Here is a 13,653-nt window from a genome sequence, read left to right as displayed (position 1 = left end):
CAATTGTCATCATCCATAATTTTGTCCATGAAATTAATGAAAAATCAAAGCTGAAATTGGATATTAACGTTTCACAAAGTCACGAGCCAATTTCTATTGAAGATCATCCTTCACAGAGAAGTTGCTTCCTAACACGTGGAAATGCAAGTGATTGGTTATGATTTATAATTACAACCTTTAATTTGTTTAGAAAAGCCATGTACCAAGTCCTTCCCTATTTAGATAACAAGCACATATACACTTTTAAGGTATATTAAAAAAAGTTGATAGACTAATTAATACGTATATTATGTGATCTTAAATATAAGTAAAAGTTTGTCAAAAAAATTGATGTATTTTGTTCAAACTTTGACTCAAACACATCAATTTTCTTTAATTAACTTTTGTTTTTATATTTGAGACCCAAGCAATATTTCAAACAAAATTAATGAAAATAATATTTCAAATACAGCTTGATACTGAAGTTATTAAGTGTGAAGAGCGTACTAGATAGATGTATTCGTTGCCATATTCAAATGGACAATTTTTTCTTTTTACAATAATTAATTAAGAACAGAACCATATTCAAACATATTCCTTTTAATACCGAGAATGTCATCTTGCTTACAATTCATTTCTGGTGCACACCTTAGAGCTTGTAAAAGTCCAAATGCCACGGCCTCATATAGTGTCATACCATGGAAATGTTATGGTTATTTGTTACAAATTACAAAACTTTGAGTGAAATAAACTCCATCCAATGAATTCAGTCATCAAATATAAAACTTGATGACTAATCAAGCAATCAAATTGTAACCCTTTGAGAAAACAACCTCTCAGTCACATTTTTTTAAACTTCTTAACTACCATTCCATTCATATAAAGGAAACCTAGAGTTAATTCAATTTCAAGAAAATATGCTGATCAAATTACTATAATTAATGGACTAGTCAGATTAACAAAGGGTGGCCACACAAGGCATGACAGATTTGAGGTAAAAAGTAACATCATTAAAGTAGACTTGTTCACATTTCTTGTAGTGGGACCACTGCCATGAAGAAAATAAGGCAGCTAATTAGTCCATTTGTGAGTGTTCAACTTCAACAGTCAGATTGAATTAATTCTTAGGAACCATATATAGCAGACAATGATACTTTTAATTGTAAATCAGTACCACTAGAGCGCTTAAATGAGGTTTAAGTGTATCACTATTTTTGAATAGATGAAGTCAAATAAAGTGACATGTTAGTACGTCAATTGCCACAAAAAACATAGCAGAGCAAAGAATAATAATTGTAATGATCAACATATATTAACTGTAATAATGAAAGCATCATCAGAAGCATCTTTAGTGTAAAGTCTATACAAGAATCTCCCAGTACTAACCAACGGTTGAACAACAACCAAGTATTATTCTGTGAAATAAGGTTGGCTACATAGGTTAAATTACGTGATAATGTTCTATCATAAACCATATTTAAATACAGACTAACGGTTAAAAGTGTTGGATAAATTTTTGACATAAAATTACTGATTTATAAATTTGGACTAAATACTTGTACTTATATTTTAAAGAAATGCTGACTAACAGTCTAAAATTGTGTATTTAATGTAACACACTAAAGTATTTAACAAATTTTACTCATAAAAGGAGCATTTCTACATATTCCAAATTGACTATTTCAACCACTCCCTCCGTTTTTTATCTTTTGATGTTTTACCTCTTGACATAGATTTTAATGAGTAATTAAAGGATATAAATATTTGTATGTTTTGGACTAAAAAGTCCTTATTTATAATTAAATTCATATGTGATAAGTTAAAGGTCACAACTGATTTAATAATGTTATGGTGTGTATTTCAACAAGGGTAAACTTGAGAAAAAAAATATTAAATATACTAAGGGTCCCTCTAATATGCACCCTTTTGGAAAGGGTCCACGCATGAACCTTTCAATTTTACCCACAATAGCCGGTTTTCACTTTTTATAATATTGTTTTAAGTTCTTTTCATTTTGAGTGTTATGACATGAAAGTAGGTGTGCAGTACAGTTATCCTATTATCAATCCAAAATGGGTCGTCGAAAATTTATTGAAAAGAAATTTCAAAATACTTGATTCTTGTGTTAAATTAAGTTGTACTCGTAATCAATAATCCAGTATTGAAACTGAAGTTTGAATAACCATTAGAGTGGAACATGAATAACCACCTGGAGAAAATTTCATCTTCATTCTCTCCATAATTGTGTTGATTTATCAGAGGTATTTTGTTCACAAAGGTATCAATGGAAATTGGTCGAACTCTGAGTTATTGGGCAACACTGTTGTTTAAACCAAAGTGGAACATCTTCTTAAAACTAATCACAGTCCAATAGTGCTGTGTTCAAGGCTAAAAGAATTGTTGTTTGTGAATACTTTAGAGAAGCAGGGACAAGTGGAAGTGAAAGCTTAAACCTTTTCAATAGATCTAGGAAGAGGATCTTCATCTTCTCCTAATTAAGCTTGATTTATAAAGTATATTCTCAATTCTCAAGAATAATAATAAAAAATATTAAGTAGTTTTCTGCCAAAAAAACAGTGACCGGCTATAGCCCATCATTTGTTGAGGTCGATCAATTATCCCTTTAATTTAGTGTCCATATTAGGGGATCCCATATACTAAAACATTAAATCTTTTGAAATATATAGTTGAAGTCCTACAACATCAAAAGAAAACAATACGGAGGGAGTACTAACCATCCGATTGTGATGCATATTGATTGACAATTCGATCATTAATCATCCACTAAGTATTACTTTACTATCTAAGCATAACTGTTACTGGCCCTATTTTTGCTTATATTCACTCTAATCGTGCCTCCTAGCTGGTCGAAGTATGTAAAAATACTGTGATCTCACAACATTTGTAAGAACCATTTTGCTAAAAGAAAACACATTTAATCTTGAACTCTAAATGTAGGGGAGAATAAACACATTAGTAGGTCTCGGTTAAAACAACATCGGACTTCTGTGTGGTCATGAGTTTCAACTTTAGTTGATACGTGTCGAGCTTGGTAACGCAAACTTGCCGAGTTTGGTAACACAAGCTTGTGATCTAAGTAGTAACATTAAGATGTTGGAAGGTCCTTTAACATGTGCTAAAAAAAACTCTATTCGGTCGGTATGAATGAATAGTGTTAGGAGAAGTCGGCCTTTAAATGGTTCTTCATACCTCAGATGATTAGTCTATAGCTTCAAACAAGATACCGTCGATGACAAAAAAATAAAATGTCATAATGATATATTCCTAATGACATATTTATAATGCACTTTGTGATAAATTTAAAAGCTCACTATATTTTGCGGAAGGAAGGATTTAATCTATAAGAATTGGGATAGCCAACAATGAATGTTGACTCAATTGATAAGGAATTGACTCATTTATAAAGTAGTGAGTTCAACTCTCTCTAAAAACATGATGATCTCATTGATGAATTTTTATAAATGTAAGTACATCTATTAACACTCGCTGAACGTTAAGATCTGACCTAACCATTTTTTAACAAATGTTACTTGCTTTAATGTTTAGTCATTCGATTGCATTCCCTCAACAAGAAAATTAAGTCACTACTCACTAGTCAGCATTAGGCAATAAACCTGGATAGAGAGGGGCTTGGGCTTGTTCAAGTTTTCTCATCTATTCCAAGAGCTAACCACAATTTTTGGAGTTATTTTTAGCATACCTCCAAATTGGTCCATATCCCTTGAATCGGTATGAAAATTCCGAATGACTAGTACCTTTTTTTTCTTTTTTTAAATACTCCATTAGTCACGTAATAAGTTGCACATTTGAGAAAAAAAAATATATACTCTTTTTTTGGTTACTAAAAAAAATAAAAACTATATACTCTAAATTAATTTTACTTTGCAGTTTTCAAATTTAATATTATTTATTTCTAATTATATCATCTAATTAATATTATGTGCATCATTCACAGATCATTCGATTTCGTTTATAATAATTTTTTACAAGGGTTTCATTTATAGTAATAGTGATAACATCAATATTTTTGGCTTAATTGCAGTTTTGGTCTCCCTTTTTATTCAATTTTTGGATTTTGGTCCCTCCATTTTTAAATTTGCAATTTTGGTCCCTCAATTTTTCAAATTTCTAAATTGAATCCAAGATTTCAATTGACACACTTATTTTTTTTTTTGAATCGGCAAAATATTATTAAAACCGAAACTCTCGCAAGACGCGAAGAAGCGGTGGAAGCAAATAACAAAGGTGCCGCCTATAAGCGTAACAACCAAAACAAAACAACGAAGCACTATGGCGTAAGCTATGACACTGAAATCCAATAAAACTACCAAAATTCAGGCCCATAGCCATACCACTGCCTGCGAAACCAAACTGCAGCAAAAGGAAGTCACTAATTTGCAAACTAACAGCGAGCAAGGCAAAAGCAAAGAAAAAACATCAGCTGTGCAGAAAAAACAGCAGCTCACAACTGCTATCTGTCATGACAGCAGCTCCTCTGACAGCCCTAAACACACCCTATACCAAGCAGACCGCGCAAAGCACCAAGGGGCAACCATCCTTACCTCAACAAACAATCCCGGGGGCACCAACTCCATTCATAAAACATACACGCCGGAATATTGAATCTACCTAAAAGCAACCTCCAAGACATCACTTTTACCTCCTCCACCAACTCATCCCACCTCGCATTTTCATTATTAAAAATCCGGCCATTTCTCGCTTTCCAAATCACCCAAATCACCACCTCCCATATCATACGCAATCCCTTCCGAATTTTCTTGTTAATAGGCCCCCCACTCCTACACTCCCAATGAAGAAATAAATTCGGTGGCATTACAAAGTTCAAATCTAACCACAACATCACATTCAACCAAACATTCCTAGCCATGTCACAATGAAGGAAGAGATGCGACGAGGTCTCGGCTACCTCCACACACCAAACACAATTATTGCCAATATCGTTAGGTAGACAATTTCTTTTCTCTAAATTAGAACGTGTCGGAATACGGTCTAAAAGTACCTTCCAAACGAAAGCCATCACCTTTGAAGGAGCTCCGGACTTCCAAATTTGACGAAATACTCTTCTCTCACCATCCGGACGACCACCCTCCCCAATCCCCATCCCCTCCAACTTCAAATACATAGACTTAACCGAAAAGGTACCATCATCCTCCAACTTCCATCTCCACCTATCTTCGTTGTTGGAACACTCAAACCCCTCCAAGTCCGCCAATAAATCCATAAGGAGGTTGTTCTCCCACACAAACAAGCGGCGTCTCCAATTAAAAGACCACTCCCCTCGATTTACATTTGGCGTCGTTGCACCATATCATTTTGATTCAATGAAATGGAAAAGAGCCTATGATATTTAACACTAAAAGGCATATCCCCTCTCCACGTTGTCTTCCAAAAACTCGTATTTGCCCCATTCCCCACTTTTCTCACCACCTCCACATTAAACCAATCGCCATCGTCACCTTTTGCAAGCGACACCAAATCTTTCCACCACTTTGATGCATTACTTGGCCACCCTACACCCCCTTCCTCCAACAAGTCACCTACCTTGGGACCATACCTCTCCACTAGAACCTCCTTCCAAAGAGCATTAGTAGAATCCAATAATCGCCATCTCCATTTCGCAAGAAGACTCGAGTTAACTAGTCTAACCTCCCTAACCCCAAGACCGCCAATATCTTTCGGTTGACACACTTTGTACTACTTTCCAACATCAAAGCCTAAAATACTTAGGTAGGTCTAAGGTACTCTCCTATCTAAAGCAAAGGGACTTTTGCTTCTTACCCGAGCCTTGCTATTTGTTTCTGGGGTGATCAAGAATTAAACCGTAGACTTAAATTATAGTTTGAGCTTTTTTTCTTAAAAGAAGTAATTGTACCATTTCATTCAAAATACTCTCGTGAAACCATTGACTTGGATTCAAGTTCAGAATTATTTAATTGATTGATAGATTATATGTAAGTTACTTTGTATGTTTTCATTGAGATTTATGATTTTCTTTAACCTTATGTTTTTTTTAGGTCTGATATTTGTTCAAGATATTAAATTAAAAAATTATTTTTTAAAAAATTAAATATTTCTAACTGCAGAGGATATTTGTGACAAGGGGAAAGGGAAATCAATTGAAGAGGAAGTGGTTATTGATGTTGAATATGAGTATGAAGGTGATGTTGAAGGTGAGGGGAAGTTGAATTTGTTGAAGGTGAAGGTGTATCTGTTGAAGTTGAAGGTGAATTTGGTGCTAAAGGAGTCAGTGAAGATGAATTTGTTAAAGATAAAGAATATGTTGCAAACAGTGATAAAACAAGTGATGATTATACTGAAGAATGAAGTTGAAAGTAATTTTGAGGAGAATTGGGATTGTAGCAGTTTTATCCTAGAAGAAACAGTTAAGGAGGTTAATTCTAACATTGTCCCAAGAGAGATAGATATTAACCTCATTTCTAATATGACAGTTGATGTTGAGGTTGAAATCTTGGATTTAATTTCAAAAATTAAAAAAATTGAGAGACCAAAATTGCGGATTTAAAAACAGGGGGACCAAAATCCAAAAATTGAACAAATGGGGAGACTGAAACTGCAATGAAGCCAAAATATTATTCTCTTTTCCTTTCATTTATAATATTTCCTTAATTTGTGTAAAACACGCAAATATTGTTGTTTGTCAAAAATAAAAACAAGTATTGATGTTAGTGAGGGATGAAACGAGAAAACTTTAGCCAAAACTCGAAAAATCGAAGAATATAAGTTTTTTATAATACTTTCTTTGGTCTTAATTATAAATAAAAAATAATTTTTTATATTTATTAAATAAATTATGTATTTGATCTTAATACCGACTAAGTTTTGTAGCACTATGTAGTTATCATGAATAGGAAAAAGGTTCTAGAGAACTTATATTTGAGTGCTTAACACTCAAATCATTATATAATAATGATAAATTCACTCATTTTGGGTAGTATCTCAATTCACCTAATAATTACAATAACTTCAAGTATTAATTAATAAGGTAATTTTAGCAAATAGAACATATTTTTAATAGGTTAAATATCATTCACGGTCTTTAAGTTTTATGATATTAACAAGTTCATTTAAGTCATAAAATATTTACATCATTATACTCCATCCGTTTCAAAATATAAGCAAAATTCACTTTTTAAGTTCATTCATTTAATGATGTATGTATTATGAACCACATACATCATTAAATGAATGAACTTAAAAAGTGAATTTTGCTTATATTTTGAAACGGATGGAGCACTATTTTCATCAAACTCGTTAAAATGTATGTTTATATAGACATTTAATGTTAAGTTAGTATATCTAAATTCACATCTCTCAAAACTATAATTCATATGTTTGGTCTTGATGAAACAAAATTGACCGTTTATAATACTATTGAATTCAAAAACAAGAATAAAATTTGTGTTGATAATCATGTTTGATGTCATAAACCCTTTTGAACCTATACCACCTTAATTGTAAACGGTTTATATGCACTTTTTAATGAAGTTGATTGAAAAAATGGACAACAAAGGTAAATATTCTATGACTTAAATGACTAACTTGTAAAAAAAAAAAGACTTAAAAGATTAATTTGTTATTAACATAACACCTAAAGGATTGCGGGATATATGGAACAAAGTTAAGTTTTAAAAAAACCATATAAAAGATAATATTTTGTAAACGAAAATTCTTTTCTTAATTAAGATAATATTTTTAAAAGATAATTGTTAATTTAAGACTTATCCAAAATGAAAATAATACGGGAAGCATCCCGAGATGTTTGAAATTTGTATGCTCCCTCTTAAAAAAAGGTTGAAATTCAAATGATTCCCTCTTGGACCAGTAATCGTAGCAATTCAATTTTTGGGTTGGTGGCATCTATTTACCTTTTTGACTATTTGTCCCAGATTGCGTCTTCAACTTCAAGGCTGTCCCCTATTGGGCCCCACATTTCATACTCATAAATTCATTTTCTTTGACTCAATAGTGTCTGTCTTCTTAAATTCATAGAGAGAAAGAAAATCAAAAGGTGGGAACAAGAAATGACACCTTGCGCACTGTGTCACTGTCTCTAAACTATAGGACTGCACGTGGGAAGAAGAAAGTTACACTGCTCCAACGTGAACCCGTGCTTTCTCACACACTATAAAAATACTAGCACACTCCTCTTGTATGTTTGTTTTGTATGGAGTAATCGTCGTTTTGATATTGAATATGTCACGAATAGTCGTATAAATAGTTTTTGATTATGCACTTTGTTAATTAAAATAGTCTAACGTTAAAATAATTTCTCAATACTTATAATATTCTTTTAATATATGGATTGAAATGACAATAAATAAGTATTTATAAGAATTTATATGACAATATGTAAGTATAATGAAGACTAACATGACAATATTAACTAAGTATTTTAATGTCAGAGAGTATTTTGTCTAACTTAATGCACAATCATAGACTATTTTAAAATTTGGATACATTGAAAAACTATTATGAGTATTCGTTAAACATTAAAAAAAATGTATACTATTAATTTGGTATATAGAATTTTGGTATATAGCATAGCATGTAAGAAAGTGTTGTGTAGTGGTCTCTCATACATCATTTTGTTGTTCTTCATTCATGAAAATGAAACTTTTTTTATGCTAGTTTGTTCATGTGGGTAATCTTGTTTGATGATATCTTACTTTTTGTGGAGCTTGAAGAGGAAGAATGCTTTGGTGTTAGTGAAGACTCAATCATATCAAAGATGATGAAATAAGCAAGGTTATACTTTTTGAATTTTGACCATAGAAAAAGTGGGAAAAAAAAATAGCAAAAGCAATAAACTTTGTCCCTTTGACAGCATTTTCATTCAACCTTCCTTTTCTTTCCCACACGCTTCTTATCCTTCCACACTTTCTACACACTCTTCAATTCATCAAACCAAAAAAATCATTTTTCTTCATTTTTTAGAGGGTATTCAACAATGCTTTCATATGAGATTAATAATCCTTTGTTGGGTTTTGAAACATCTTTCAAAGGTTGTTTTTTCAGTGTCTTAGACACTGAAAAAATGGATCTCAAGTTGATAATTGAAGAGCTTGATTCAATTGATGATGTTCCTTATGTGTTTATATGTCCAATCTCACTTGAACCAATGCAAGAGCCTGTTACACTTTGCACAGGTCAAACCTATGATAGATCCAACATCCTTAAATGGTTTTCACTTGGTCACAAAACATGTCCAACAACAATGCAAGAGTTATGGGATGATTCAATCACTCCAAACAACACTCTCAAACAATTGATCTTTACTTGGTTCTCACACAAGTACTTGGGAATGAAGAAGAAGCTTGAGGATGTTCAAGGAAGAGTTTTGGAAACTTTGGAGACACTCAAGAAGGTAAAGGGTCAAAGTAGAGTCAAAGCTCTTAAGGATCTTAGAAAACTTGTTGTTTCTCATGTTTGTGCTAGGAAAGCAGTGTTGGAAAATGGTGGGGTTGGTTTGGTTTGTTCTTTGTTAGGTTCTTTTACTTCACATGTTGTTGGTTGTGAAGCTATTGGTATCATTGTGAATTTGGATTTGAGTTTAGAATTGAAGAGAAAGTATCTTATGCATGCTGCTAAAGTTTCATTGGTTGTTGATATTATGAATGAAGGAACTATTGAAACAAAGATGAATTGTGCTAAATTGATTGAAATGTTGTTGATGGAATTGGAAGGAAATGAAACTATGATTGAGATTGTTTCAAGTTTGAGTCTTTTGGTTGGATTATTGAGATTGGTGAGAGATAAGAAACATCCAAATGGGATCTTAATTGGTCTCACATTGCTTAAAAAAGTATTATGTTGTCATGAATCAATTAGAAGTTCTGTGATAAGCATAGGTGCAATTCCTCAATTGATTGAGATTTTACCAAATTTGAACAATGAGTGTTTGGAGATAGCACTTTATATATTAGAGGTATTGTCAACACTTGAAGAAGGGAAATTGGCATTGAAAGAATGTCCAAACATTATACCTAATGTGGTAAAGATGTTGATGAGAGTCTCAGAAAATTGTACACAATTTGCATTGTCAATTTTATGGGCTATTTACAAGCTTGCACCTGAAGAATGTGCTTCAAAGGCTGTGGAAGCTGGATTGGCTTCAAAATTATTGCTTGTGATTCAGAGTGGTTGTAATCCTGTTTTGAAACAGAAATCTTCTGAGTTTTTGAAAATGTGTAGTGTGAATTATTCTACTAGTATTTTTATTTCTAAGTGTATGCTTACTACAACAATACAATGAAAAATAAAAATTTTGTTCATATAGAGCCAATTGTTATGTTCATATGTTTATGAACTTTAGATTTTTTTTTTGTTCACTTTGTTATTGTATGTGTAGTTGGTCATTCAAATCAGTATCTCCTATGTCTTTGATATAAGCCAATTTGTTCATATATGGATGGTACATGATAGTACAACTAGTCCAATTTATTTTCAGTTTGTTTGAACTTGATTTTACAGTGCAAAAATATGGTGAAAAACAAGATGAATTTGAAATTTCTGGAAGCTAGATTGTGGACTAGTGTTAACGTTTTGAAGATTCTACTTGGAAGAAGAAGCAAATGTTGTTATTGAACAGAAATTAAAAGAGCGATAAATATATCCAAGTATTTGAAGCTTTTTTTTCTTCCAATTTTATTCTTCATACAAACTTTTATTTAGAATTTTATTCTTCTTTACCTAATCAAATAATTGTATTTAACTATAATTTCAAATTTGATCCAATTTACTGTCTCTAAAGCTCTGACTCACAAGCCGATAAGATTATCGCTTCCCTCGACTTAGTCTTATTCAACTCTCTTAATCCTCTAACTTTCTGCGACTTTTTGTATCAATAACAAAGCAAGTATAAACGAACAAAAAAATTAACAATATATACGGTGAACTAAAGTTTGAAACCTAACCGATAGAGATGTGCATATTTAGTGTGTCGAAAATAGTGTCTTGAAATTGGTTACTTCAAGACCTAATGATAAATAAATAAAAAATAACAATACTAAATAATAAAATTTCATCCAAAATTTCTTGCCATGATGAAAAATGACTCTCAAGTGAAGTTTCGTTTATATGTGATGCGATGCTCCACACATTTGTTCTAACAAAACTTTTTTTTCATTGATCGGTAATCAAACTGATAAACACGACATAAAATTCACAAACACAATTGCAAGAGTCTAGATTCAAATCCGAGTGGAGGTGTCCAATTTAGCAATATCGTTATTGCCAAGTTGTTCAGTGTTGGGGGTGTGTTAGAAAAGGTGAGGTGAAACAAGATACCCCTATTCAAATGAAAAGTTACCCAACATTGTAAAAGCCCAAATGATAAAAATTTAAAAAAAAAAAAAAATAGTTCTTTCGTTATTATAAAAGTATCATCGTCTTCACAGGCTAGGGTTACCTACTGCGGCAGATTCAAGGTGCAAAACTCGGTTTCTGAAACAAAGCTTCATCAACTCAACCAACCATGGCTGAACAAGTTAGTTTGTTACCTTCACATTAATCTATAATTTGAATTTTTTGTTTTGATAAATCTTGGATTTACTAACTAATTGGTTTGTGATTTTGAATTTGTAGACCGAGAAGGCTTTTCTGAAGCAAAATAAAGTGTTTTTGTGCTCGAAGATATCTGGGAAGGGGAAGAGACCTGGAAAGGGTGGCAATCGCTTTTATAAAACTGTTGGCCTTAGTTTTAAGACTCCTAGGGAAGCCATTGAAGGTTTCTTTCTCAAATTGTTTCCAATTTTCATATTCGTGGTTTAATGGAGTAATTATATACTCATAAACTCACTTTTTAATTCACATTGTGTTTTAAGAATCATAGGTAGATTGGTTTATTATTGATAGGTTTGTATATATGAAACTGTAGTTACTCAGATTGTATGACATTCAATTGTTTTAAGCTATCCACTATTTTTTTACCAAACAGAGCCATAAGCTATTTTCATAAGCTATCATGAAGAGCTTATGGAAATAAGCTGAAAACAGCGTATGAATATGTCCTAAACTGTTTTAATAAGTCCTCGCAACGCAAATGATGTCACAAGTGCTTATGTCAATAGATAAGCTCAAATAAGCCATGTCTTGTTTATGTTACCAATTTATTTATATAAGGTCCTTTCTTTTTGTAATCTAATACCTTTTTCTTAATCTTATAGGAACCTATATTGACAAGAAGTGTCCCTTCACTGGTAATGTCTCAATCCGAGGTCGTATCATATCCGGTACTTGCCATAGTGCTAAGATGAATAAAACCATTATTGTTAGGAGGAATTATCTTCATTTCATTAAGAAATATCAGAGGTATTCATTCCCCTTTCTTACCAGGGTGCGCAGTTTACTGTATTTGTATGCTACAGCTGTGTTAACTATTTGTTGTGTATGCTTGTTCTTATTAGGTATGAGAAGCGCCATTCTAATATTCCTGCACACGTATCACCTTGTTTCCGAGTGAAGGAAGGGGATCATGTTATTATTGGCCAATGCAGGTTAGATCATTGTAGAATTGTAGAATAATAAAGCTTTTTTTTTTGTTTTGTTTATCCAAGTAAGGAACTGTTTTTGTGTGTTTTAGCCCTCGATTACCTTTACTTCTGCTTGTTCATAGGCCACTTTCGAAGACAGTGAGGTTCAATGTATTGAAAGTCATCCCAGCTGGATCTTCTAGTGGTGCCGGTGCCAAGAAGGCGTTTACAGGAGTCTGAGTTTGGAATATTTAGTGGGCATTGAAGACAGCTGTACCTTAGTTTCAAATGTTTTACTGTTCTGACTTGGTCACGATCTCATCAAATTTGGATATGTTTTAATGCTTTGCATTCATTTAAGTAGTTAATGTTAAAAATTTTGATGATATACATTTTCTTCAAATATTAGTTGCAGTAATTTTTGCCATGATGGCAGTGCAGTGCTTACTATCTGTGATTTTTTTTTATTTTTTTATTGTCTCTTTCTTTTTCTTCTAGTTCGAATACTAGTGTACAATGGTTCAAAAGTCGAGTTAGATATGTGAACAATTGTTTATTTTTATTTGAAAGTTGTTCGGTGAAGGAAGATAAAAAGATTTATTGGAGTTAATATCAAATTTGCACGGTCCTAAATAGGATGCCCTTCACTTTTGTGATGTGCGATAGAGTTAAGTTTTGTGATCAAGTTTCTCCTTGATGAACAGCCTTTTATTCTATTTATTTATGGATGCTTCTGAATGAAGTGGAATGATTGATATTGAACGAGTGTGGAATCACTTCGTTAGTTGTCGGTTTGGTGTAAGAGTTATTTTCACTTGTGTAATTTAAACGTAGATAAAATTTGGGCAATGTTATAAGGTTCTTTGTTTGATTGAATCCTTCCATGAGCTTGCATTTATCAAGAAGGTTAACTTAGTAGAAGCTTGTTAGGTTTGTAAGTATAGAGAGGTCTCTGATTTAATTTCTTAATTTGGGATGCTTTGGATTACTTGACTTAATTTGGGATGCTTTGGATTACTTGACTTAATTTGGGATGCTTCTGGTACCTGCTTCAGTATAGAGGCTGAAGTTTTGGGGGTTTCATGGTTTTATATTAACCTAAGAGAGAGGATTTAGACGCTTTCAGGTGGATTGTGAATTA

General features: G+C 32.5%; 1 protein-coding gene and 1 pseudogene across 2 annotated transcripts; both read left to right on the top strand.

The window, feature by feature from the left end:
- Positions 1-8,204: 8,204 nt before the first annotated feature.
- On the top strand, positions 8,205-10,313 carry LOC146952148 (U-box domain-containing protein 30 pseudogene; annotated as a pseudogene). Its single transcript, XR_015033926.1, has one exon. The product of XR_015033926.1 is annotated as a U-box domain-containing protein 30 pseudogene (transcript).
- Positions 10,314-11,447: 1,134 nt separating this feature from the next.
- LOC146952147 (small ribosomal subunit protein uS17-like) lies at positions 11,448-12,959 on the top strand. The gene is made up of 5 exons (XM_085758207.1): positions 11,448-11,527; positions 11,626-11,767; positions 12,207-12,351; positions 12,447-12,536; positions 12,656-12,959. Exons 1-5 carry the CDS (start codon positions 11,516-11,518, stop codon positions 12,750-12,752), a joined length of 486 nt encoding a protein of 161 aa, XP_085614333.1. The 5' UTR covers positions 11,448-11,515; the 3' UTR covers positions 12,753-12,959.
- Positions 12,960-13,653: the final 694 nt, after the last annotated feature.

This window comes from Medicago sativa, chromosome 1 (genome assembly GCF_051527215.1).
Source record: "Medicago sativa cultivar Bolivia chromosome 1, Bolivia_mono, whole genome shotgun sequence".
In the NCBI taxonomy this organism is placed as follows: Eukaryota; Viridiplantae; Streptophyta; class Magnoliopsida; order Fabales; family Fabaceae; genus Medicago; species Medicago sativa.
The sequence above is the reverse complement of the archived record's forward strand: the minus strand, read 5'-3'. Positions and strand labels throughout refer to the sequence as shown.

What these genes read in the sequence shown, in the direction of transcription:
- LOC146952147 (XM_085758207.1), top strand. An exon ending in TCCTAGGGAAGCCATTGAAG is followed by an intron (nt 11,768 to 12,206) that starts GTTTCTTTCTCA and finishes TTAATCTTATAG; the next exon opens with GAACCTATATTGACAAGAAG. An exon ending in TTCATTAAGAAATATCAGAG is followed by an intron (nt 12,352 to 12,446) that starts GTATTCATTCCC and finishes TGTTCTTATTAG; the next exon opens with GTATGAGAAGCGCCATTCTA.